This window comes from Pteronotus mesoamericanus, unplaced genomic scaffold (genome assembly GCF_021234165.1).
Source record: "Pteronotus mesoamericanus isolate MK-2021 breed Mesoamerican mustached bat unplaced genomic scaffold, CSHL_Meso_final contig_65, whole genome shotgun sequence".
NCBI classification, from domain to species: domain Eukaryota; kingdom Metazoa; phylum Chordata; class Mammalia; order Chiroptera; family Mormoopidae; genus Pteronotus; species Pteronotus mesoamericanus.
The window spans coordinates 2,134,168-2,158,031 of record NW_026555228.1 but is presented as its reverse complement, the minus strand read 5'-3'; the positions used below and the strand labels follow the sequence as shown (position 1 = coordinate 2,158,031).

At 57.3% G+C, this 23,864-nt stretch overlaps 1 protein-coding gene across 2 annotated transcripts in view; it reads right to left on the bottom strand.

Annotated features, from left to right (window-relative positions):
- Positions 1-5,817: 5,817 nt before the first annotated feature.
- Positions 5,818-23,864, bottom strand: part of SHROOM2 (shroom family member 2) — a 104,988-nt gene continuing 86,941 nt past the window's right edge. The window contains exons 6-11 of one of the 2 annotated variants that reach the window (XM_054581041.1): positions 18,940-19,311; positions 18,481-18,843; positions 15,265-15,792; positions 13,764-13,935; positions 9,958-10,230; positions 5,818-8,370 (exon numbers count right to left, since the gene is read on the bottom strand). In XM_054581041.1, the coding sequence (XP_054437016.1) occupies positions 8,104-8,370; positions 9,958-10,230; positions 13,764-13,935; positions 15,265-15,792; positions 18,481-18,843; positions 18,940-19,311 (1,975 nt within the window). In that variant the 3' untranslated portion in view covers positions 5,818-8,103. Of the gene's footprint in view, positions 8,371-9,957; positions 10,231-13,763; positions 13,936-15,264; positions 15,793-18,480; positions 18,846-18,939; positions 19,312-23,864 lie in introns of both variants that reach the window. The other variant, XM_054581042.1, reaches the window with a different exon arrangement.

Here is a 23,864-nt window from a genome sequence, read left to right as displayed (position 1 = left end):
CTCACTCCTCCTACGTGAGGTGACCAGACCAAAGTCAGAGAGACAGAACGCAACAACGGTTGCCCGGGGCCGGGGAGGGGGCTGGGGAGGGGGCATTCGATGGGGACAGAATTTCCATTTGGGAAGAGGAGCAAGTTCTGGGGACGGCGGTAGCCGATCACTGTGAAGGTCCTGAATAACAGTCACCTGCGTGCTTTAAAAAATGGTCCATTTTTGTTACACCTGTTTTACCACACAGCACACACCGCGAGGGCGGCCACTGACCCAGGACCCATCTCCCAGCAGGTGGGCGCCTGAGCGGGAGGGCGCCTCGCCTGTGGGGCCAGCCCTACCTCTCCGGCAGGTCCTCCCCGCTGCCTCCTGGCTGTGGGCAGATCCGCTCCGCAGCCCCCCGGCTCGGACCTGGCACACGGCGCCGGGGACCGCTCCGCAGCCTTCTGGCCCGTTACCGCATTCCACCGCCCATTGTCCGCACCTTCCAGGTTCTCAGTTGCTAGGTCCCAAGGCCATGACAGCAGCCGCGCTGGTCGATGGCCACACTCCTGCCTTCTGCTCTCCACCGTGCCCCGGCCTGGTCTGTCGGCTTTCCAGGGCAGAGGGAGGCCCAGCGACAGCCCCGGAGTCCTTTCAGGGTCTGCTTGACCTGCTCCCTGTCTTCCCATCACGCTCTCTTTCCGCAGAAATGGTCTGTCACGTATCAGCTGGGTGTCATGACCGCTGAAAAAGCGCGAGGGCCGCGCGTCCATGCAGGCGTCAGCGGAAGTGGCACCCCACGGGGGACGTGCAGTGAGGCAAGACCAGGGGCGGGCGGCACGGGAGGAGAAGCACCCTTCACGTGCGGTGCACGACCTGCTGGTTGACTCTTGGGTCACCGCATTCTCGGAACGCGGTGCGCGTTTGCTAGGTAGGAGGGCCTGTCAGAGAACGCGACACGGTGACAAGCTGGCCTGCTAATCCTGGGGACAGTGGCAAAGGGGGTTTTTACAAGAAACGAGGCTGCCAAAGAGGCCCATGGGGTCAGCTAGACCGCCCTCAGGACTCCATTTTATACAGGGGTCCAAGTTCCCCCGGCATCTTCTGCTTGTACTTTCTAGGATGAGGAAGTCATTCTAAGCAAATGCATGGAGATGCGTACAGAAAGGGACATAAAAAAACACAACCCCATGAACTTCCCAACTGAGGTTACCACGGGGACAAACAGAAAAAGAACCTAAAAAACCCGTTTAGAGAACCCATTCGGCAAACCATTTTCTATCTTTATAATGATGTATGACACAGGAGTTCAGCGTTACATTGAAGAATAATTTGCGGGGGGAGGGGGAGTTTTTAACCATGTTAATAAAAAGCAGCTTTCAAAAATATGATATCATATAATCCTGTTTCTTAAAAAAAAAAAAAGGAAGGGCGAAGGAGGGAGGAAGGGAGGGAGGGGGTGGGGAGAGCAAAAGACGGCGGCGAGAGCAGATCCGTGATGCATCGCATCGCATCGCGGGGCCGCGGGGCCGCGGGGCCGCGGGGCCCCGGGCCCCGCACCCTGGAGTCTCAGCGCCCTCACCTGATGGAGTGAAAACAGCCACGGCTGGGAGGCATGGCGGAGCGCCCGTGCAGGGCCTGAGAGGCGTCACTGCCCCGAGTGGGAGCTGGCGCTGCTCTGGGGCTGCGGGCAGCGCACAGCACGCAGCGGGCAAGGTGGGGCTGCAGGAGAGGGCTCGGGGTTGCGGCAGGAGGAGACCGGCCGTCGAATGCCGGCTGCGTTGTCACCGGTAGGTGGCTCCACGCAGAGAGTCCGCGATGCCCAGTATGTGCCTGGCATACAACTGTGGGATAAATACATGACTCGTTCTGGACACACATGCACAAGCATGTGTGTGTGCATGTTTTCTATCATGCCCGAAGTGTATTTGGATAAAAATGTACACAAGGTTAAGTGTAAAGGCCACGGTCTTACATGCAGACAGACATGGGGCACCTCCCTCCACCTGGGTCGGGGCCAGGAGCCCCTTGTGCTCAACACCCAGGGCCCCACGTGGACACCAGGATTTGCCACCCTTGGAACCGTGTCTGTCAAGATATGCTGGCATTTGAGGTGTTAAATCTGTAAATGCTGGGTGGGCGCGCTCCAAGCTCAAATGTGTTTGGGAAGCCCCGAAGGGAAAGGTTAAAATAGAGTCCTCACCAGACGACATGTTTATTGACTTTGGAGAGTGGGAAAGGGAGGGAGACAGAGAGAGAAGGCCGATGCGGAAGAGAAACAGTAATTGGTGGCCTCCCATACGTGCCCCAACCGGGGATTGAATTCGCAACCCAGGCTCATGCCCTGACTAGGAATGAAACCCATGACCTTTCGGTTCACAGGATGACACTTCAACCAACCGAGCCACCCAGCTGGGGAAGATGGGGTTCTTCACAGCAGGTTTCCTGGGCAACCCTCCCATGCTCTGAAAACCCCTTGGAGAGAAATACAGTAAGTCATCAACAGGTTCTCAGAAACGGCAACTCTGAGCAAAAGAACGTCTAACAAAACCCATTTCCCCAACTGCCACCGGCTGGACATAGACAAAAGTTCCTACAACATAGTTCTGGTCACAAAAATATCACCGAACTTCTAAACAAAGAGCCCAAACACTCCTAAATGACACCCTGAAATAAATGGCCGCTCCCCACGCACATTGAAGAAAGGTAAGTAAATACGAGCACAGGAATGATTTTTGGTTTTCCAACCCCCTGATGCCAGGTGAGGACTGGGGTGGCCACAGCCCCTTGCAGCAGCTCAGGGCGTCGGGCGGGACCCCCCTGGACAGCTGCCCTCTCTTCGCAGGGCGCCTCACCCCCACAATGACTGCGACCAGGCACACAGCACATGGCGCCACGGGCATGGCTCTGGGATGACCAGAGAAAACCCACACAGACGGGGGAAGACAGCAGCTCGGCGCACAGACCACGGACTGTTTAATCTCATTAACGCTATAATGAAACAACGTCATTTGAGGACCTGCCCCACACAGGCTCACGGGCCCTGGGATTAGAAATACGCCCAAGCCTGACCCACACTATGTGATGAGTCACACTTCACGGGATTCTCCTGTTGCTAAAATACTGGAACTCTTTTTTAAAGATTTTTTAAATTTATTTTTAGAGCGAGGGGAAGGTAGGGAGAGAGAGAGAGAAACATTGATGTTAGAGAGAAATGTCAGTCGGCTACCTCCCTCGCGGGCTACCTCCTTCACGTGCCGCGACAGGCGACCCAAGGCCACAACCCAGGCACGGGCCCTGACCAGGAATCGAACCGGCGACCTCTCGCTTTGCAGGATGACGAGCCACACCAGCCAGGCCGTAGTGGAACTCTGCTTTCAAGCTCCTCGGAAGATCCCAGGTGACCACGCTAGAGTTATGACGGTATTGGAGAAAGGACTCTTTGCAAGAGGCCAAAAGAAGTGTCGTTAAAACAGAAAAAAAACCAAACTTTTTTAAACTTTTCATTCTGACATAATTTCAGACATCCAAAAGAAGTTGCCAAAAGCGCAAAGACCTCCACACGTTCTTCCCCCAGGCTTCCCAAGTAGAAAGAACGTACATGACCCCAGGACAATGGCTAAAACCCACACGTTAAGGCCGCCACAGTGGCGGGACCCACAGGCCTGATTCTGATCACCCATCACCTGGTGCCGCCCTTCTGCCCGGGACTCGGCCGGGAGCAGGTGTCCCACAGCTGGCAGACGCCTCCGTTTCCTCCCATTTTGAACTGCACTTTGCTTTCTCTGCCATCGCCTTGGCCCCCTTCAAGAGAACCAGCCAGTTTTTGTTTTTAAAGAACTGACCTCACTTGGGGTTTGTGTGATGTATTCTTGGCGAGATCGTCCCCGCACGGAGCGCCTAGGTCCAGGGTCCCTGTCTCATTCCTGGGGCCGCCAAGTGTGCTGACGCCGCCTCTTAGCGTGGCTGCGTCACGCTGTTCGGTTGAGGCTTATACTCGGGTTTAAACTGGCCGTGGGTTTACAGGGCAGCTCCCAGGCTTCAGCTCTGGGGCCACTCGCAGCCTGGTCCTTCCCAGGTCCTGGCAGGGCCAGCGATGTGCGGGCGCCACCCTATGCTTTGGGGAAACGTTCCAGAGACAGTGACGTCACGCCTTCGCCTACATCCCGTCTCGTCTCCCCCCGCCCCCGCCGACTTCTCCCTCGCCCTCTCTCCCTCGCCCTCTCTCCGTGGCGCTAGAACCGCCACGGCACTTCAGGGTGGGGCGGAGGCGTCGCAGAGTGCAGAGAACACAGCCGGCCAGGGTTCGGGGGCACGGTTCTGCAGGTCCCTGTGCGTGCGGGGACGGTAGGGGGAAAGACGCAGAATGTAACAGAATAAACACACGGGGGCCTGGTTTCCTCTCTTTCAATGGGATGTGCAGAAACGGACTCTGTGCTGGGGAGGGGCGGGCCCGACCGGCAACAGCACAGCAAGCGGGACTCAACGTGGAGCAGGCGACGAGTCTGCACGTCCTACACGGGCCCCCATCCCCAGCTTGGCGGGTCCCAAACAAGTGTGACGGCCCACGCCCCAGCGCAGACGACCCTCCCTCAGCCCGAGCACGCAGGGGCTCGGGGACAGCACCCTGCACAGCGCTGTCCATGGGTCATGGGACGCGGGGCCACAGGACTGTGCAGCCCAACGTCACAGCCCTTGGGACTAAGCCGATCCCTTCGGAACTGAAAGAAGCCGAGCTCAGGTGGCCTTGCTGAGCCAAAACCAGCACAAAAATGTGTGTGTTCTCTGTCCACTACTTAAATATGTAATTTGCATTCATTTCTTCCCATTCTAAAAAGGCACTCTTCTCCCTAATGTTGAATGATTTTTATTAAAAAGAATCCGTGCCTCTCCACCACGTAAGCTTTGGGCCCCACAGACACGCTCTGTAGCAAGCACTTCTAACCGCCCCCCGAAACAAGGGCAGCCACCCTCTCTCGGGAGGGCAGGGCGTCCGGGGGCAGGGCAACCCAGGCTGCATGCCGAAATGGAAGGATACAGGCTTACACTTTCTGGCCTGGTTCTGAGCGCCTGCTCACATAGCAGCTTGCGAGATCTCAGCATAGCTCTTCTCCAAATACAAACGGGGAGACTGAGGTTTGGCAAGGCGAAGCCACAAAGGACGGAGGAGACTCTGCCCCAGGAACTTGGGTTCCGGGTCAGGATCCTTTCCTCCGCCCGGTACGAGCAGGCCCGTGCGCAGGATGGAGGCTATGGATGCCCCTACTTCCTCCCTGCAGCCGCCTTTGGCCATGTGACTGGACAGTTCCTTGCATGAAACGGGTTCAGCCCATCCCGCCCCTTCGGGCCTCGGGCTCGGCAGGGGACGTGCTTCGGCTATGGAAGCTCAACAGGTGCGGTGTGACGGGAGCAGAGGCCTGAAAGGCACCTCTGTCCCTAGTCCTGTTTCCGTGTGTAGCTGCCACTGACATGTCCCGGCCAGGAGACAGATGCCAGGCACCTGTGGGGCAGAACATGCTGACTTACACATTCACAAGCTCAGGCAGCACTTCGCCCGGGACGCTGACCTCACAGCTGGTCATTACACAGCATCCCTGTGGCAACAGGTCACCTACGTCACCCTTGTGCCTGATGCTTCCAGACAGCGCACAGATCGGCCTTACGTATCAACTGACATCCACAGAGACACACGGGTCATCCATCCTACACTCACTCCATGGTTAGGGATCCGCCCACTGGGGAGGGCTTTCCGAGGGTTCAACCATGCGGTCGTCACGTCAGTAAATCAGAGACACGTGCCACGCACGCTGAGACACTATTTATTTCGTTAGAGTCAAGCAGGACGATGTGTTTTGAGGTACGTGTCGGGCGTGACACCTGTACACATTTTCCACAGTGAACCGCAGGCGCTGGGCCTGCCTGAAATGAGAGCATTCAACAGCGGAGCGGTAACACAGGCTCGGGAGGCTGCCCCCGGCCCCCCACCCCCGAGAACACCAAGGGCCAACAGTAGCACCAGACGGGTTTTCTAGGCAACAACATAGCTCTATACAATGGGACGTATATACATGGACTCGCTGGAATGTTTGGGTCCCCGCTACCCGGACACAGAGGAGGCTGCAAACAGGGGAACACCACTACATATTGCTACATGTGAGAAAGTGCTCGGGAGACATCAACGGCGGGGTACAGACACACACATCCTGTTATTCACATTGGACCAATACATCATCAAAACCAGCACAATACTGTAGCAGAGGGGAAGGAATCACAGATAAAACTTGTCTAAATTAAAAACCAAACACACGGAGACACGTGTGGTCGTCTCCCCGGGGAGGGAGGCGGAGGGAGGCCCGCTCCACGGGCAGGTTGTTCAAGACATGGAGCTCAACTCAGTAGGAATGACGACGTGGGAAAAGGCGTTTGTCTTTCCGGAGCAGATCGGCTGCCCGAGAGGGGCTTATTGCCTGCGCAAGCAGAGCTCACGCGTTCGGACCCCTCTGTGCAGCACAAGGACATCGGCACAGCCGTCCGGCTCACCCTCCCTGGCTCCTGGAGCACGGACGAGCGTCCTAAGACTTTGCCGTGTGAGTGTGCGTGTTGATAAGGCGGTGGTCCCTCCTGACCAAGAGACATCTCCCCTGCTGCAGGCAAACTCCTTTTATGGCAGTAAGGGCAGTTGGGTCCTGACACAATCCCTCCCTCCAGCAAATGTCCAAATGTGGCCTTGCTATGAACTCAGCCGACGGGCTCTCCCACCACGAGCCATGCATGTGATGACACGGGCATCCGTGAAAACACGCACCGGCTCTACAATGATTTAGGGAAAAGCCGGTACGTTATAGTCAAGCCGTTGGCGGTTCCCCATCCTTCTCCTGCGCTTACTTGCCAGGCAGATCCTCTTTGGTGAACTCTTTTGCCCACTTTTCCACGGGGCTGTTTTTATCTGACAGTAGCCTTTTACAGAGTTCTCTACATATTCTGGAGATAGCTCCTTTCTCTCGTCTATGATTTGCCAATATTTTCTGCCAGCCTGTGACGTGTCAACTAGAAATTGACAGCATTGACGGCGTTTAAAAAAAAAAAAAAAGGGAATAGACTCTCCTTAGAGTCTTGCCGTTTCAACCCATAAAGAGGGCACAGAGCCTGTAAAGTCGGTGGCTGAGTGGAACAGTCAACGGGACCTTGGAAAGCTGGAGGCAGCGTCCTTCCAGGAAGCGGATGGGAGCCTTCACCGCCTGCTGGCCGATTTCGAGAGGCAAAAACAGGAAAGTAGGCAGTTACCCTAAACAACCATATGCACACCAAATAAGCATTCTGGGGAACAAGGAATTTAAGAACGATCCCATCGGTCTCGTGAGACAAATATCTAGCAAGCACAAGACAACCAGACACACGTTTCACGCTGCAGGAAAACATCCGCCCCGTGCCGCCAGGGCCAGTGAACTTGAAGGCATCTGCTCTGTGCACGTGTGTTACAGCATGCTCACAATTCCCGCTGCGAGCTTAGGATGAAGGAACCCAGCAGACAGGTTATGCATTTCACAGTTGGTTTTTAACCATGTGGGAAGTCATTCACCTTTACAAAACGTTAATAAATTATCATCATCATCATCACGGTGTTTGCTAGGTCGGGGGACATCATTACATAACAGAGACAGTGAATGCGAACGCCGTTGGAGGGACGCGGGTCAAACAGGGCGGCCCATGGCGCGGACGGGTCACAAGAGGAGACGTGGGCCGGGGTGTGGCCTCTTGGGCACCCTGCGGGCCCACTCAGTTGCTTCCCGCCGGGCTGGTTCAGCCGCTGCGACAGGAGGCAGGACCCAGGGACCCCTGCCGAGGCCCCCTTCCCTGCGCTGCAGGCGTGGAGCCCAAGGTCTCCTGCCCCGCAGCCCGGTGCCGCGCCTGTTCCCCTGAGGAGGAGAGCGGAGGACAGGGGGCCCCGCGGCTCAGCCTTCACAAGGGAAACCAGCGACGTCCACACAGCCGCCCAGACCCGCGCCGGAGCCGTTGCTGTCCTCACAGCCGTTCCGCGACGAGAAGGCTCCGGCCTCGGGACGGAGAGGCAGGCCGGGGCTCCACCGGCACCCCGGGGACCGCGGCGCCGAGGCGCCGGGGACGAGCCCGTCACTTGCCCCTGTCGGGCTGCAGGCTGTCCACCAAGCACCTGAGCTGCTCCTCGCCGAGGTGGATCTTGTCCTCCAGCTCCCGCTGCTCGATGATGAGGGCCGCCTTCATCTTCACGAAGTACTCGTAGTCCGCCAGGCTCTCGTCGCTCAGGTAGCTGGCCAGGATGTCCAGCACCACGCGCTCCCTGCGGTCCAAGTTCTCCTTCAGCTCCTTGGCGTCCTCGTGTTGCTGGATGAGGACCCGCTGCTTCTCCAGCAGCGATGGCTGTGGGCAGAAGGACACACGGGCTGGGAAGGGCGGGGTGAAAGCAGGGCCAACCCCAGGCTGCTGCCACGCGGCCCCGCCGGGCTCCGCACGGAGTTCCAGGGAATGTGCTCAGAGCGAGCGCAGGGGGCGGCAGCCCCACCGGGCCCCACCCTGCTCTCGGACCTCTCCCACCGGCTCGGCTCCCCATGGCTACCGGAGACCGCCCCCGCCCGCCCAAGAGTGAGCGAGACTCTAAAAACGACAGAATTCAGACACGCACCGAAGGTGCAGAGGATGCAGGGATCCTACCTGAGTCCAGGGCCTTCCCGTGAGGCTACGGTGGCAAAAGGAATAGATTGTAATGAAATCCCAGGACAGGATTTCTAAACGCTCCGGCAGGAGAAGCCGCCTGCGGGCAGCCTTGCAGTCAGGATGCAGGAGGGAGCGGGGCACCGAACAGCAGGCTCAGGGCTGCTGGGGGCGGGGAGATTCTCTCCCTCCTTACAAGGGTCCTGCTCTGGGCACACAGACGACCCCATTCCCAAATCGGGGCACTCACGCTCACCCTCTGGGCCCACAGAACACGTGCCTCGGTCCCCTACGGCCCCCAAGGTTCATGAGCGCAGACAAAGGAAGCCATGGATGCAATTCCAATGTCAGCGGTGGGTGGGGGTGGGAGGCGGGGAGGAGTCCTAGGAATTCTGTCCTCAGTGTGACTTTCCTGTTTTCCCTTGGCTGGTACATAGGCTCGCTGCCACCTGGCCACTTTGCGGCTGGGCTGCGGACGGTTCGCCGCGGCCCCGTGCCAGCGCCCAGGAGGTGGGCGCGCTTCGCAGCACCCGACACAGCAGGCGCCCGGTGAGGGCCAGGTGTTCTCGTGCCAACAGACGTGGCTCCGGCCGTGCAGCTTCGGGGCAGTGCCCCCGACCACACGCCGGGCCACGGCGCGCCGCCCTCTCCTTCCCTAGGGACATCTGCACCTCAGGTCCTCGCGAAACAAAGGTGCCATGTACTAAGATGGAAAGAGGAGAGGCCATGCCAATGAACTCCAAGCCGAAAGGAAGGAGGTTGTAATGGATCCTAAAAATGCAGTTCAGGCTAAAACAGAGTGGGCTCCCCGGTGACTAAACGCCGCAGACAACATGCAGACGACTTCATGGGTGTGCCCGAGAGCTCACTGCCTATCTGGAGACAAGGAGAAAGCGTTCTAAAACCTCACTCCGCGTCTCCTAACTCGTTGGCCCGTCTGTCCCTGAAAACCCGGGCGGCCAAGCCCACACGGAGGGGCTCGTGGGATCCCGGCCACATCGGAGACCTGGCCACCGACAGGCGCCCCCATGTGGCAGGGGGAGGTGCGAGGGAGGCCGTGGGACACGGCTTCGCGGACGACAGCCCGTGTGCACGGAGGGATGCCGTGAGGGGAGGACCGCGGGCCCTCTCTATCCCAGGAGGAGCGGGCCCGCCCCGTTCCAATCGCACCCTGCACTACGAGGGGCGCAGGCTGCTGTGCGCGGCGTCCGGGCATCCCGCAACACCTCCAGGACGGCCGTCCCAGGCCGGCCCCCGCCCCGCCCCGCCCTCCGGATCCGCCGCGGTCACACGTACCCGATCGCCAGGAGACGTGCTGTCGTCCAAGTTGTTGAGGGCGTTCTCCACCCGGGCCAGGCGACCGGACAGGGACAGCAGGAGGTTCACCACTTTGTCCAGGTCCCCGATGAACATCCGGAACTTGTCGAACTCGTTGGGCTTGCACACGCCCTTGGCCAGGGCCTCCACCTCGTCCCCGAGCGCGTTGTTGGCCTGGATGTCCTCCAGCAGCGTCTCGCGGGCTTCCCGCAGCACCTGCAGCTTGCGGCTGATGCTGTCGATGAGCTCCTGCTGCGGGGCACAGGGCACAGGCACACACTTCAGGGGCGCCGCACCCCGCCCTCTAGCTGCTGCGGGAGGAGGGGGCCCCCACGCAGGGGCTTCCGCAGCATCACATCACAGGCGGGGTAAAGAGCAGGGGAGGATCATGACTGCCGTGAAATCACCACCGCTTAACTTAGAAATAAAATCAACCTCTTCTCGTCCTCTCCACGTGGTATCAGCTTAGAGAGAAGTTGATCCCTCTGGGTTATTCACACTAAAAACCTCATTCCAGCCTGAATCTTGGCAGAAATTCTCAGGATCTGTGTGAAACTCTGTGCTTCCTATTCTGGGAGTTCCAATTTCAAGGTTTACACGGATAGAGGGGATTGAGACTTACGTCCAGGACGGAATCCCATTATTAAAAAGTATCCTCTACCTGCGACTAGCAATTAAAAATCGAGACAAGCCCTAGACACGTGGCTCACTTTGTTGGAGCATCGTCCTGTACACCAAAAAAGGTTGCAGGTTCAATTCCCAGTCGGGGTGTGTACAGGAGGCAACAGATGGATCTTTCTCTCTCACATCGATGTTTCTCTCCCTCTCTTTCTCTAAAAAAGAATCAATAAACATATCCTCTCTCCCATTCTGTCTAAAAAAGAAATATCAATAAACCCATCTTTGGGTGATTCAGAAATAAATATAAAGGGACATCAATGAACTTAAAAGTCTTTTAGAATAATCTGGTTCCAACGTGACCAAAAATACAAATAACGGACTGATTTTTTCATGTGGTAAAATAGATATAACATAAAACTTGCCATCTTACCCACTTTTAAAAAGGGGCATTATGTACGTTCACGTAAACACCACCACCACCGTCCACCTCGAGAAATTTTTCATCCTCCCAAACACGCACTCGGACCTTTAAACACTCACTCCTCCTCCTCCCTTCCTGCCAGGCTTTTATGTGATTAACTTTCAAAGAGCAAAAATAAAAACTAAAATGTCTAAGACCTTTAAATCAGCCATCACGCCAACGTGAAGCAGCACCGTACGGTCTGATTTGACCCGCCTCCTCCGTCATCGTGGTCGAGAAAAAGGACAGGAATGGCTCCAAAAGAGAACAGTGGGCGACTTCGCCCCAGAGTGCACCGGAACGAGACAAAAGGGTCCCGGAGCCACTCGGCCCGGCCAAGGCACCTGAAAGAAACTCTTCTTTTTTACTGCCTTGTGCCAAAGAGCTACTGTTTCCTAGATTAAAAGCAATTTTGTTTTCCGTGCGGTCCACAGCATTTCCCTCGGACAGCGCCGGCCTCTCTCATTTGCAAGCACTCCGTGGTGCGTCTGAACCACCTACGATACCCGCGGACTTTCACCATAACCCTTTGCAAAGGCCTTGTCAAAAAAATCAATCAGTATTTTTTATGAAAGGCCTTTTGAAGGCGTAGGGAGAACAGTCACAGAATGCCGTTCCCTCCTTTTTTCCTCCATGTAGTGACTATGCTTCACGAAAGGTGCCTGGAATGAAGAGTAAGTACCATATTTTGCTGTGTATAATGCAGGTCTTTTTTACCCAATTTTTGAGGGGGGGGGAAATAAGGATGCACATTATCCAGGGGTAGTACTAATTTTGTGGCTCTATAAATGTTTTTAATTCTTTTATTTATACTTAATGTGTTAAAAGTGTAACTCTAGAAAGCAATAACGGTATCTGTATGTTCCAAAACAAACATTAAAATTCCTTTATAATACCAAAAAAGAAAGGACCTATATAATAAGTAAATAAGTAATTGACTTAAAAAATTAAAATGAAAGATTCCCCCACCCCGCCCCGAAAGTTTGGGCCAAAAACGTGGGTGCATGTTATACACAGCAAAATACGGCACATGCTCTTCTTGGAGAGTCATGTGCGTGGGCAATTTCTTCACCCCCGTGTGCTAAGTCCTTCCGGTAAAACACAGGTAGTTGCCTAGACGTCACAGGTCAGGTGTGCGGACAAGCCGTGAAGATTTAAAGCTAATTAATACAGTGGTCGTGGCGTTGGCCCAGATGCCAACAGTGCTGTGTGTAGCGTGACCACAAGGCCACCAGCTATGGACTCCTTGACCTCACCTCCCATCCCCGCTCCCTGTCTCCTCCGCTCTGCCCGCTGGTCTCGGCTGCTTCTCCGACACCCCACGAGGCCCCACCCCAGGCCCTGTGCACTTGCCGGTCCTCCTCCCTGGCACGGGCAGACCCCCAGAGGGCCGCCCCTCCATTCCCGCAGGATCCTGCGCAACGAGCGCCTCATCTGCGCCCTTCTACGCTCCCGCGGCTGTGTCTCCTTCTCGTCCTTCACCCTGTTTCAGTTTGCTCACCGCCTGACCCATCAACAGCTGGCAAACTCTCTGTAAAGGGCCAGAGGGTAGATATTCTAGACTTTACAGGCCAACGATTCAACTCTGCCGCTCTGCTTCAAAAGCCACCCGACCAGATGCACATGAAGGCGCACGGCTGTGTTTCAGTGCAGGTTCATGTACGAAGCAGGTGGTGGGCCGGGTTGACTGACCTCATGTTGGACATTTCTTTAAAAGTTTCTTTTAACTGATTGACTTTAGAGAGAGGAGAGGAGAAAGAAACATCGATATATTGCTCCGTTTATTCCTGCACTCACTGACTGGTTCGTGGATGTGCCCTGACTGGGAATCAAACCTGCAACTCTGGCACTGCAGGATGACAGTCTAACCCACTGAGCTCCCGGCCAGGGCCTGTGTTTCTTCGTGTACGTGTTGGCTGTGTCCACCTACCTGAAGGAAGGGCTCAGTACTGTTTTTTTCTACCGCCACACCCCCAAGTGTCTGGGGGCTTCTGGGGGTTGATCAAATGACGCTTTTTGGTGAGGCACGCACTTTACATTCCACTGCCAGGGCCAGGGTCCTCTGGTTACAGATATTTGAACTTGGTGTTCAAGGAGGGCGCGTGACTCTCCGAAGGGCACAGTTATTTCCCTGGATTTCAATCAGGTTACAAGGGACCCAGCAGATGAACTTAAAATGGAGGAGAAAGGGGTCTACTTAGTTAGTTTTTGTTTAAATCCTCACCCAAGGACACTTTTTCATTGCTTTTAGAGAGAGCGCTGGTGGTGGTGGAGGGAGACAGACCGACAGACAGACACACATCCACGTAACAGAGCAACACTGACTGGCTGCCTCTTGTAGGCTCCCCGACCAGGGACCGAGCCTGCAAACGAGGCACGCGCCCTGATCGGGAATCGAGCTCCCAACCTTTTGGCCCATGGGACAATGCTTTAACCGACGGAGCCAAGGCCCAATTCGCCACTGGATCTCATCTCGTCAGGATACCAAAGAGACCCTGGTGGGAAGGACTGGTTTTGTAGCGGAAGACGAGGCACAAGGGCTTAACACGACTGGCCTGCTGGGATCGCCCCGCCCACAAGCCAAGCCCAGACGCCCCCTGCACACGGCGCAGGGCCTGTGCAGGCGGTGGAGGTGCCTGCCAGCCCACCCCTGGCCCCCTGCCTGCCTCCGAGCGCGTTCCCGTTTGGGGTTCCCCTTTTCTACCTTCTTCACAGACAGGTCATGGTCCAAGTCACTCCCCGAATCCTCTTCGGGCTCCTGCTGCTCTTGCAGATCCTTCATCTTAATCAGCAGCTCCGCCTTGGGGGCCGACGTGCTGTAGTAGGTGGAATTGGTGGCCAGGAACACAGCCGCCGGCCCGCTCGGCTCTTCTCTCCTGGGTAAAAACGTCAGCGCGCCAGTTAGCCGCGATCCTTCGCTCAGACCCGCCGCCCGCCCAGCAACCTGGGCCACCATGGATGGACACCCACCACAGCAGTGACACAGCCAAAACAGGAAGCAGGTGGCAAGATTGGAACTACACATACCTGGCCAGGCGGGTGCTCCTCCAATCTAAGGCATATGGTTTCTTTTTTTAAGATTTCATTTACTTAGTTTTCGAGAGGGGAACGGAGGGAGGAGGAAAGGGGAAAAAAAACCCACACACCGATGTGTGGTTGCCTCTCGACTGCCCCCTGCTGGGGACCTGGTGCACAACCCAGGCCTGTGCCCTGACTGGGAACCGAACTAGCGACCCTTTGGTTTGCAGGCCGGCGCTCAGTCCACTGAGCCACACCAGGCAGGGCAGGCACATAGTTAAGAGCAGGGAAACGCCATCAGCCAGGATGTGTACACATCTGCGCATGGAAGGGAAGAGGACAGACAGATGGTTTTCCCCCGCAGCATCCGAGGCCCACAAGCACAGCGCGAGGGCCGCCATCTGTGAGCACGCACGCTGCACCCTTCTATGAGTGGCCCCATTGGCTCTCTCCTGCTCTGTGTCTCGTCGGCTGCTCTGCCCTGGGACTCCAGGCCACTGTCGCGAGGAGACGGTGAACGTCCCTCAAGTACAGACGGGCCCACGTGCACCTCTGAGGGCAAACGACTGCATGAGGGGCTGAGAGTGGTGTGCGCAAAGCCAACGAACACTAGTGCCCTCCCCCGATGCACACGCAGCTGCCTCCGCTCTCTGATAAGCATGTCTGCCCAAGTGTGTGCCTCTGCTCCTCCTGGGACAGGTGCCCCAGCGTCTGCACTGTGCCACTGAGGAAGGTCGCTCTGTGGCAGCGATGTTTAGCAGCCTCCCGGGTCTCCCCCCAGGGACAAGGAAACATGTATCCAGACATCGCCACCCGTCCCCTGGAGGAAGACCGCGACCCCGCGGAGAACCGCTGTGCTCGGAGAAAGGCGCCCCGCGGGCACCGGGGAAAACTGCCCCGGCCTCGAGCCGAGAAAGCCCAGACCCTGCAAGGCATCTTGTCTGCGCCACACCCCAAAAGTCATCATGCCCCGGAATGGGGTCCCAAAGGCCTGCCCTGCTCTTTCAGGAGGGTCACAGGCAGATAAAACGGGCGACGCATCGGGCTCGTCCTTAGGAACACCCGTCCCCCACAAAACCAACCAGGAAAATACACAGACACCTTGGCCTCCCCTCGCCCTCTTAAGCCGAACAGGTGCCGGCGGGACGGCACAGCCCGACGTGGTAGGGAGGGCGGCGCCTACTCACTTCTCCTCTGCAGTCCTGGGCGAGGGGACTTTGGGGAGCAGCTTCCTGCGCTGCTGAGCTTCCTCCAGGAGGTGCTCATCGGTAGGGAAGATGCCCTCCATGAGGTCCCGGGTGGTCTTGATCTTCACGCTGGGGTCCAGGATGTCGGCCAGAGACTTATCCTTCCCCACGATCTCCCGGGCCAGCTCCTCCGACTTCAGGTCCTCGGCCGTGCGCTCCCTGGCCTTCACGTAGCTGAGGGCGGGCGGGGAGGCCCGGCCGTCGGGCACCCCGGACGGGCCAGGAGGCTGGGCGCGGGGTTCGGGCTCAGGGCCCGGGCGGCTGTACAGGCAGAAGCGCGAGTAGGACTGCTCCGACGTGCTCAGTGTCTTGATCTGGTCCCGCTCCAGCCCGCTGGGCAGCGCGGGCGGCTCGGCGGTGGCGGCGCGGGCCAGGCCCTGGCGGCTCTCCTTCTCGGGCTGGCTCTCCGAGTGCACTATCTTGATGGGCACCATCTTCACCGTGGTGTTGTCAATCAGACGCTCGATCCTGCCGAGAGAAGAGCCAGCAGCTGAGTGCGCCCGGGCCGGACCCCGCCCGAGAGGAGAGAGGCTGGAGGGTGCCCCTCCACCTGCATGCCACATGCCCCTGCCCAACACCCGAGGCTGCTCCGGGCACGGCGTGGCGTACCCGTCCGGTAAGGGCCTTGCAGGAAACATGGGATGGGCATGCGGCTTCTGGGTTTTCTGAAATCATTCACTAAGCACACATTTTCCCCTTTTTTTGGAATCCTCACCCAAGGATGTGTTTACTGATTGTAGAGGGAGGAAATGAGAGAGAGAGAGAGAGAGAGAGAGAGAGCAGTCGGTTTCCTCCCATACACACCCTGACCGGGGATCGAACCCACAGCCTAGGTATGTGCCCTGATGGGAAAAGAACCTGCAACCCTGTTGCCTGGGAGGGCGCTCCAACCAACTGAGCCATCCTTCCAGGGCTACACTTTTCCTTAAAAAAAAAAAAACAAAGAAAAGAAAAAAGTGTCTTATTAGAAAAGCTGGAGAGGTACCTGGAACACCCACAGGAAAGAGAAAACAGAAATAAAGAGTGTGGCCCATAGAACAGGGCTGCGTTCCGGGACACCCCGAGTGGCAGCTGGCGTCCCCAGCCGCACCTCGTGGGACCACACACCCCAGGAAGCCCCACAGAGGCCAGTCACCGGGACGAAAAGCTGCTCCCAGTCTTTGTAAAGGAGCTAATGGAGACAGAGAGCCCTCTAGTGGTTCCCGGGAAAGAAGCAGCGGGGGAGGGGGGGAACAAGCCAAAACCACAACCTAACCTCCCAATCTCGTTCTAGTTCAGTGCGCTGCACCTCACTTCTACCACGTGACCCTGACAGCCCTAGTTTTATCGAGCACAAGGGGGCGCCCGAGGCTATAAAGTCAATGCTGTTCTCACCCTTTACCTCGCGGATGCATCTGTGTGCATTTATTTATAAGGGAGTGGTGTGCACGCTGAAATGGAACAACTGTATTCTCTTCTTCTGCCTTGGACACCATTAATAGCAGACGTGTTTAATACAGGTCTTCATATACTGTCCTTTTAACACCACTTTCCTGAACAAATTTTAAAAGCCTAATGTGGCAGTCCTGGCTGGGTGGCTCAGTTGGTTCGAGAATCCACCCATGCACCAAAAGGCAATCCCCAGTGAGCGCACACAGGTTGCGGGTTCAATCCCTGGTTGGGGCACGTGCAGGAGGCAACCGATGGCTGTTTTGCTCCCCCGCCCTCTAAAATCAATAAACATACCCTTGGGTGAGAATTGAAAAAGAAAAAAGAAAGGCTAACAATGCAGAAAACACCATTTAGCTTTGCTCAACTTTAGAGGGACGATTCTGGCACGTTACCCAAGCGACAACAAACAAGAGCCCCTCTTCCCTCCTCTCACTCCACGGGTCCTGAGGCTGACTGCCCGTTACGACCTCCTCAGCCTGCCTGCTCCTTTCCGCATAGGCGCACCAACGCGACTTCCAACGAAGGACCAAGTCCCGGGGGAACACGCAAGGCAGAGAGGACGGCCACAGGCGGACCGACTTCCCAACAAAGCGCCTGCCCCTGGTCATTTGTAAGCACGGAAAACTGTCCCGACTGCCACACAAAGGGTTTAAGAAACGTACGCTTTGAAATGAACAGAGGAGGAGGAGGGGGCCTTACCGCACGCCAGCAGAGTTCATCAAATCCTGACCGAAAGGCACCGGGAAGGGCGGAGCCCAGCGGCCTCCGCAGGACTCAGCGGCTCTCAGAGGGCACTCCCTGCAGGTAAGCCCCCTGCCGCCCAGAGGCCAGCCTCCGCATCACATGGTGCATCCCGCTCCGTGGTGCACACAGGCCCTCCCGGTGCCGGCCGGCTGGCCGGCCTGCCTGCCCGCCCGCCACTCCGGCTCCGGCACGCTGCACGACCCACTCAGGAGACTCATCCAACACAACGCTCGAGGTGACTGACGGCAACCTTCCTGCCCAAAGGACCCCAGCGGCCCTCCTGGCTCCCGCTCGCCCACGTGGCCACACCCAGAAACAGGCTTCAGGAAGACACCCCAGGACAGGTCAAACCCCAGGGACCCAAATCCTTCCCCCACTCAGTTCAGAATGAGGCGGAAACTCTCCACTTCTTCCATTTCTCACTTCTTGAAAGGCACGCCGACAGGAGGGGTCAAAACGTCAATGGTCAGAGCCCTGGACTGGCTGGTCCTGCCCCCACCCCCCACATCCGGCATTTACCAGGATCTCCACGGGCACTGCCGACAACGGTGTGCCTGAAATTCTGGCACCAGTGCCAGGCAATGAAAGCAATGTCTCTCCTGCTTTCAGCCAAGGCGGCTGCCAGCTTAGCTTTCTCCCATGAAAAGGTCCAGACAAAAGGGAGCATGGAAGGATCGGACAGTACGAAACACACCGGTTTTGTGACAACAGATTCTGATTACGAACATCAAATGCTCAAAGAGACACAACCTTGCTCTGTAGAGGCCTGGGGCTACTGCAGACACAGGATTGGAGGCTTGAGTGAAGGGGACGCGGGAGGGTTTATGACCCCCTTCACAGCCGTGCGGGGCAGGGCAGGTCCCCAAGATGTTCGAGCCACTGCTGCCGTGGTTTGCCTCCACGTCAGTCCCCGGGGCCACCCGGAAACCCAGCGTCTGGGGCAGATGTGAGGCTCCACGCACCCACCGCCCAGGACGGTACCTGGTTGAGCTGTCGTCCTGGATGAGCAGGGGAGGTTTGTCCGTCAGCTTCTGGGGGGCGAACTGAGGAGAAGGGGAACGAGAGGTCTCCATGGCAGACGTCTGCGGGGGCCGGACCTTGGAAGGGAGCAGGGCTTCCCGCGGAGGACAGGCTGGACGCTCCTCTACATGCTGTTCGCCCTGCTCCCCGGGGGCCTGAGGGGCGTCTGCGAGCTGGGCGCCGCTCGGTCTCTCCGCCGAGGCTCGGGGGCTGCGGGAGAGGGACAGGCGGTCCACGCACACCTCTAGGGCCTCAGGTGATGGCTGGGGAAGGGGCCGGCCAGTCGCAGCCAGGTGATTGGCCACAGGTGTGCCCGCAGGTGCACGCAGGTGAATGGCCGCAGGTGTGCCCACAGGTGCAGCGAGGTGACCAGCTGCAGGTGCGCTCAAGTGAATGGCTGCAGGTGTGCCTGGGAGGGCGGCACTGGCTGGTCCCCTGAAATGCCTGGGCTCGCGCTTTGGTGGCGGTGGCCTCTGCGGCACAGGTCTTTTACCGAGGGGTGTGGCACTCACAGGCCGCGGCTCCGGCCCTCGAACGTGTGGGGCCGAGGGGCCGCTCTGCGCTGGGGCTCCTGGGCCCAGTGGCGGCGGCGGCGGCGGCGGCAGCGGCGGGTGTGCAGGCGTGTGGTTCTCTGAGTATCTGTAATCGCACGGTAGGGTCCCGGCTCTGCTGCGGCCCCCGTGGGGCACCTCTGGAGCTTCTGGGGCGTGAGACGCCCCCGGGCCCTGGGCCGGGTGCCGTGGGTCCCGCTGTGCTGCTGGGCTACCTTCGGGGCACTGGGCATCTGCTTGTCTAGAGGGAGAACGAACACAGGTGAGCACCCAAGTCCCAAAAGCACTGTGAGGAATTAAACCCGTGGGCACTCCCACGCCCCCGCCCCTACGGCACCTCCCAATCAATACAAGGTCACACGCTGGGCACCCTCCGGCCGCATGTTGGCACGTCCTGCAACTGGATGTGAGGTATGAAAAACACACACACCCATGTTAGATGCAGACACACGTGCATGGACACACAAACTGCATTTGGGGGCAAAGACCGCCATTTACACAAACCTTTTAGAAAACAGAAAACAATGTTTGTGAAAATTCGCAGACACAGCTCTATTCAGAAATCTTTATTTCACGTTGCAACAAGGTTTTTGGGTGGTTTATTTCAAGAAATTGCCATATGCAAAGGGAAAGGACTTTCTAAGGTAGGCTGCAAATTAATGTGTTGATAAAAGCATTAAAATCAGTAGTGTATTAGCAAAAATGAAAAAAGAATTGGTTTTGTAACCTTCAATGACTTAATGATATTTTCATATTCTTACCCATTTCCATATCCATGACCCGCTTCTGTCTTTCCATGATAGGCACATATGCATGCATGCATGCTTCACCCACATGCTTATCTCTGCCAAAGCTGAAGGTCGCAGCCTAACAGCTATGAAATTTTCAACCAATCAGCTGGCTACACATTTGCCAACATTCTGCCTCTTGCAATGTGACAGAGCAATAAAATAGGCCTCTGACCAACTATCCCAATAAAGGCAAGAAGGGTTTTCCGTCCGGAAGGCGAGCTGAGTTGTTAAAAGACATCTTAGGCACCGCAGCAGACAGAGAACCAGGGCGTAACGCACCACCAGGCTGGGACACGTTGCCCTGACCACAGGCGCCCTCTTGTGGCCCAGCGGTGAGCCTGCCGCCTGGGACACGCCTCCTGGCCTGGGCGGGACAGGTGTCCCAACTAGGCCACAGCACGGCCTGTCAGGTAAGTGCCCGGTCGCTGTCCCTCTTGCAATGTCCTCAGGAGAAAAGTCCCCGTGAGGTTCAGGGGATACTCGAGAGCAGAAGCCAGACATCACGCCCGAGGCCATCCACTGCCCCTCGTCAGCCAGCAGGGGCTGCTCTCCCCGCCCGGCGCTATCCCAGGACCGGCACAGGACCGTGCCCCAAGCCAGGCGCTGGGATTCCTCAGCCTCTCACAGACGACAGCACATCTCACGTCCCGCTGGGGCCCCCGGAGAACAGGCGTGGCCCCCTGCTTCCAGGAAACGGACGATCCCACGTCTCCTTAGAAAACATGCCATGACAAAAGGGGCAAGTCTATGAGCTTCAGAAAATACTAGATTTTAAAAAATGTGTTTTAGGCACACACGAAGACAAACTAAAAGTTACCGAAATAAGTTGCGCATAGCAGCAAGTGGCTTAGAGAAAACGCACAGCCCTGCGGCCAGCACACCATGGAGGCGCAGCAAGGCCCTGCGGCCCCCTCCTCCGAAGGCGCGGAGCCTCCCCAGGCAGTAAAACCGAGCTCACGACGACTCAGCAACGCCTGCCCGATACCTCACTCCAAAGACGCGACGGACACTGGAACCTCTTTTTTTTTTTTTCTTCTGCTAAAAACACTCTTGCTCCCCTCCCCCGAGAAAACCACCTGGTGCCTGCCATTTCATAAGTACCCACCACACCACAGATATGCAGAATGAAATCAGCGACAATTTACTGGTCAAATCTTAGCGCCTCTGGCCGCCTGCAGCCACTGTTGGATGCGTGAATTAAAAAGGAGGTCTACAGGCAATGTGCCCTTCAGGGGAGAGACTGGGAGACCTGGCCGGGTGGGGGAGGCGACTCGCCTGCGGCAGCAAAGCCCCACTGGGAAGTAAAGAATAACCCAGAGCCCAACAACTGCTGCCCAGGGCGGGCTCCTTCCTGGCGCAGTCACGGGCACCCTGTGCAGGACACGAGGGCCTGCTGGTCCCCAGGGGGTGGCATGCTGGTCCCCAGGGGGTGCGTGCTGGCAGTAACGGCTCATTCTCGAGGTGCACGTCCCGGCGCTCCAGCCCCACACCTCCTTAGTGACATTCCCTCACACGCAGCAATTTCGGGACCAACTCTGCCCCCACCTTCTATTTTTTTCTTCACGTCCCCGCAAAGCCCTCAAACCGGTAACTGGTTTTTGTGGTCCCAGGGGATAAGAATCCAGGAAATCAGGGTCACCCAAAAAAGAAGCCATCGTGGGACTTGGGGGTTCTGCTGCGGTCGTGTTCTGCGAGGTTCCCAGTGACTGCTCTGTACGTAGTCTGTGTCTGTGTCACATGTTGTGTCTGTGTTGTATGTGTGTATCTGTGCATGCGTGTGTATATATAAACACGCACACGTCTATGTTCACTGCAGTGTTGTTTACAATCACCAAGATCCCAGGAAGCAGCCCGAGTGCCCATCTGTAGATGAGAGGATCAAAAAGCCGTGGTGCAGTTGCGCCACGGGAGACGCCGCGACCCTGTAGAAAGAGAAGGAAATCTCACGCTCTGCGGCGGCGCGGGGGGTCCTGGAGCGCAGTGTGCTCAGTAAAAGAAGTCCGTCAGAGGAAGACAAGCACCATATGATCCACGCATATGTGGACTCCCATCAACAGAATGCACTAACAAAATAGAAACAGACTCAGATGCACGGAACAGGCTGGCAGCTGTCCAAGGGGACAATGTTTGGGATTTGGCTGAAAAATGTGAAGGGATGAAGCAAAAAAAACAAAACAAAACAACCCCCCCCCCCCAAACACCCAGCGTGGTGATTACCAAAGAGAAGCAGGGGACGGGGGGTGGGGATAAATGGTGATGAAATGTGAGTTGACTTAAGGGGGTGAACACACAATACAACATACAAATGACATATGATAGAACTGGACACCTGACACTGATACAATTTTATTATCCATATACCCCAATAAATGCAGTTAATAAGTAAAACATACGTGTGTGTATGTGTGTGTGTGTGTATTTCCCCCATCCCCAAGGAAAAAGTCAAGGGTGATGACAAGATTCAGAGAAAGCAAAAGCCAAAAAATAAGATGACTTAGGACGGGCAGCAAAAGCAACTCAGCGGCTCCCCGCGCAGGCTCCGGGGCGCGCACCCAGCCGAGCCAGGCCACACAGGCAAATGTCACAAAGGAGCTGCATCCAGGACCCCGGAAATTAGTATTCAAGTCAGGTGCCTGTTCATGCTCATGCAGAACGTGCTAATGACATGCTACCAAGGAGCCACCTGCCTGTGCCGCTCCATTTGAAGGGCTGGCAATGCAAGCGGGCTCCACGCCCGGCTCCCCGAGACCCCCCCGGCGCGGACACGTCGGGGGCGGCGGCCTGCACTGCCTAACCCTGGCCTCGCTGCTCTCACTGGACCAGCCGCGACTGCGGAAACGTGGAGGCGAGCGCTCTGCTCTGGGACCAAAGAGTTCAGCGAACCCAGAGGAGAAGCCACGGTAAACAGGACAGGAACCAAAGCGAAGCAAACAAAAGTTTACGTGTGTGTGTGTGTCTCTTTCCCTCTCACATGCTCCCGAAATCCTGTCCACCCGCGGTCGTCCAAACCTGCCCTGACGATCTCGGCAGGGAGACAGCCACCCCGTGCCTGAGTGTGGACGTCACGCCTGGGAGGTGCCGGTTTTCTGTCCAGATCCCATCAGCTCGTCACGAGCCCCATGAGGTCACCAGGCTCACGTCACTGGGTCTCTGTTTTGCTCCATGTCTGCCCCTCCGGGTCCTCGTCACCGGGCCGTTGGTCCCCAGCCCTGCGGTCGCCCCCTGTAGGTCGCCCTGAGCACACACAGGCCATCGCTCTCCCGTTACTGCACTGTGGCCGCACCGTGAGCGCCTCTCCGGAGGACGACAGAGCATGGGCCACCTCCTTCCCAGCCTCACGGGCCAACGTTTCTTCCGTGCACTGTGCACGGCGGCCCCTGACGTCCGTGAGACACACAAGTGCGTCGGCTTCTTTCGGTCCCTGTGGGGAAGGGCAAGGACGGAAGCTGCACGTTTCCGAGATGCAGCCACTCAGGTTCTTAGCGAAAGCACCTTGCATGGGCGCATTCCCGATGTAGCGACGCTTTATGGATGGGCTGATTTTTAAAAACTTTTTGGACGGCTCTGTCCTCGCTGCGACTGTGTAAACCGGATCACCAATGATCTTCCGTTCACAGGGAGGAAAATTTCCGACTCTCGGAAGACTGAAGTCACACACACCAGACGGCTGTCCTGTGCAAAGCGCTTTGGCGTCGAGGGGAACAGGACACCTGGCTCGTTTCGATGCGTGTCCCGGTGTGGCGGAGACGTCTAGCGCCTGAGGCCGCTGGAAAACACAAGCTCCCGTCCGACTGACGTGGGGTTTTGTTAGGCAGCCACGCGCCACGACGGCATCCCACACCAGCGGCGTGACGTCAGGCCTCACGGAGCGCCCCTCCCTCGCCCGCTGGGGCGAGTCACGCCCCCACCCCCATAAAGATGGCCGTGCGAGGTAGAGGCACATCAGACACCCTTGGCCTGGCAGGATCTGCGTGGGGCTCCTACCAGCGGGTACCCGGGGAAG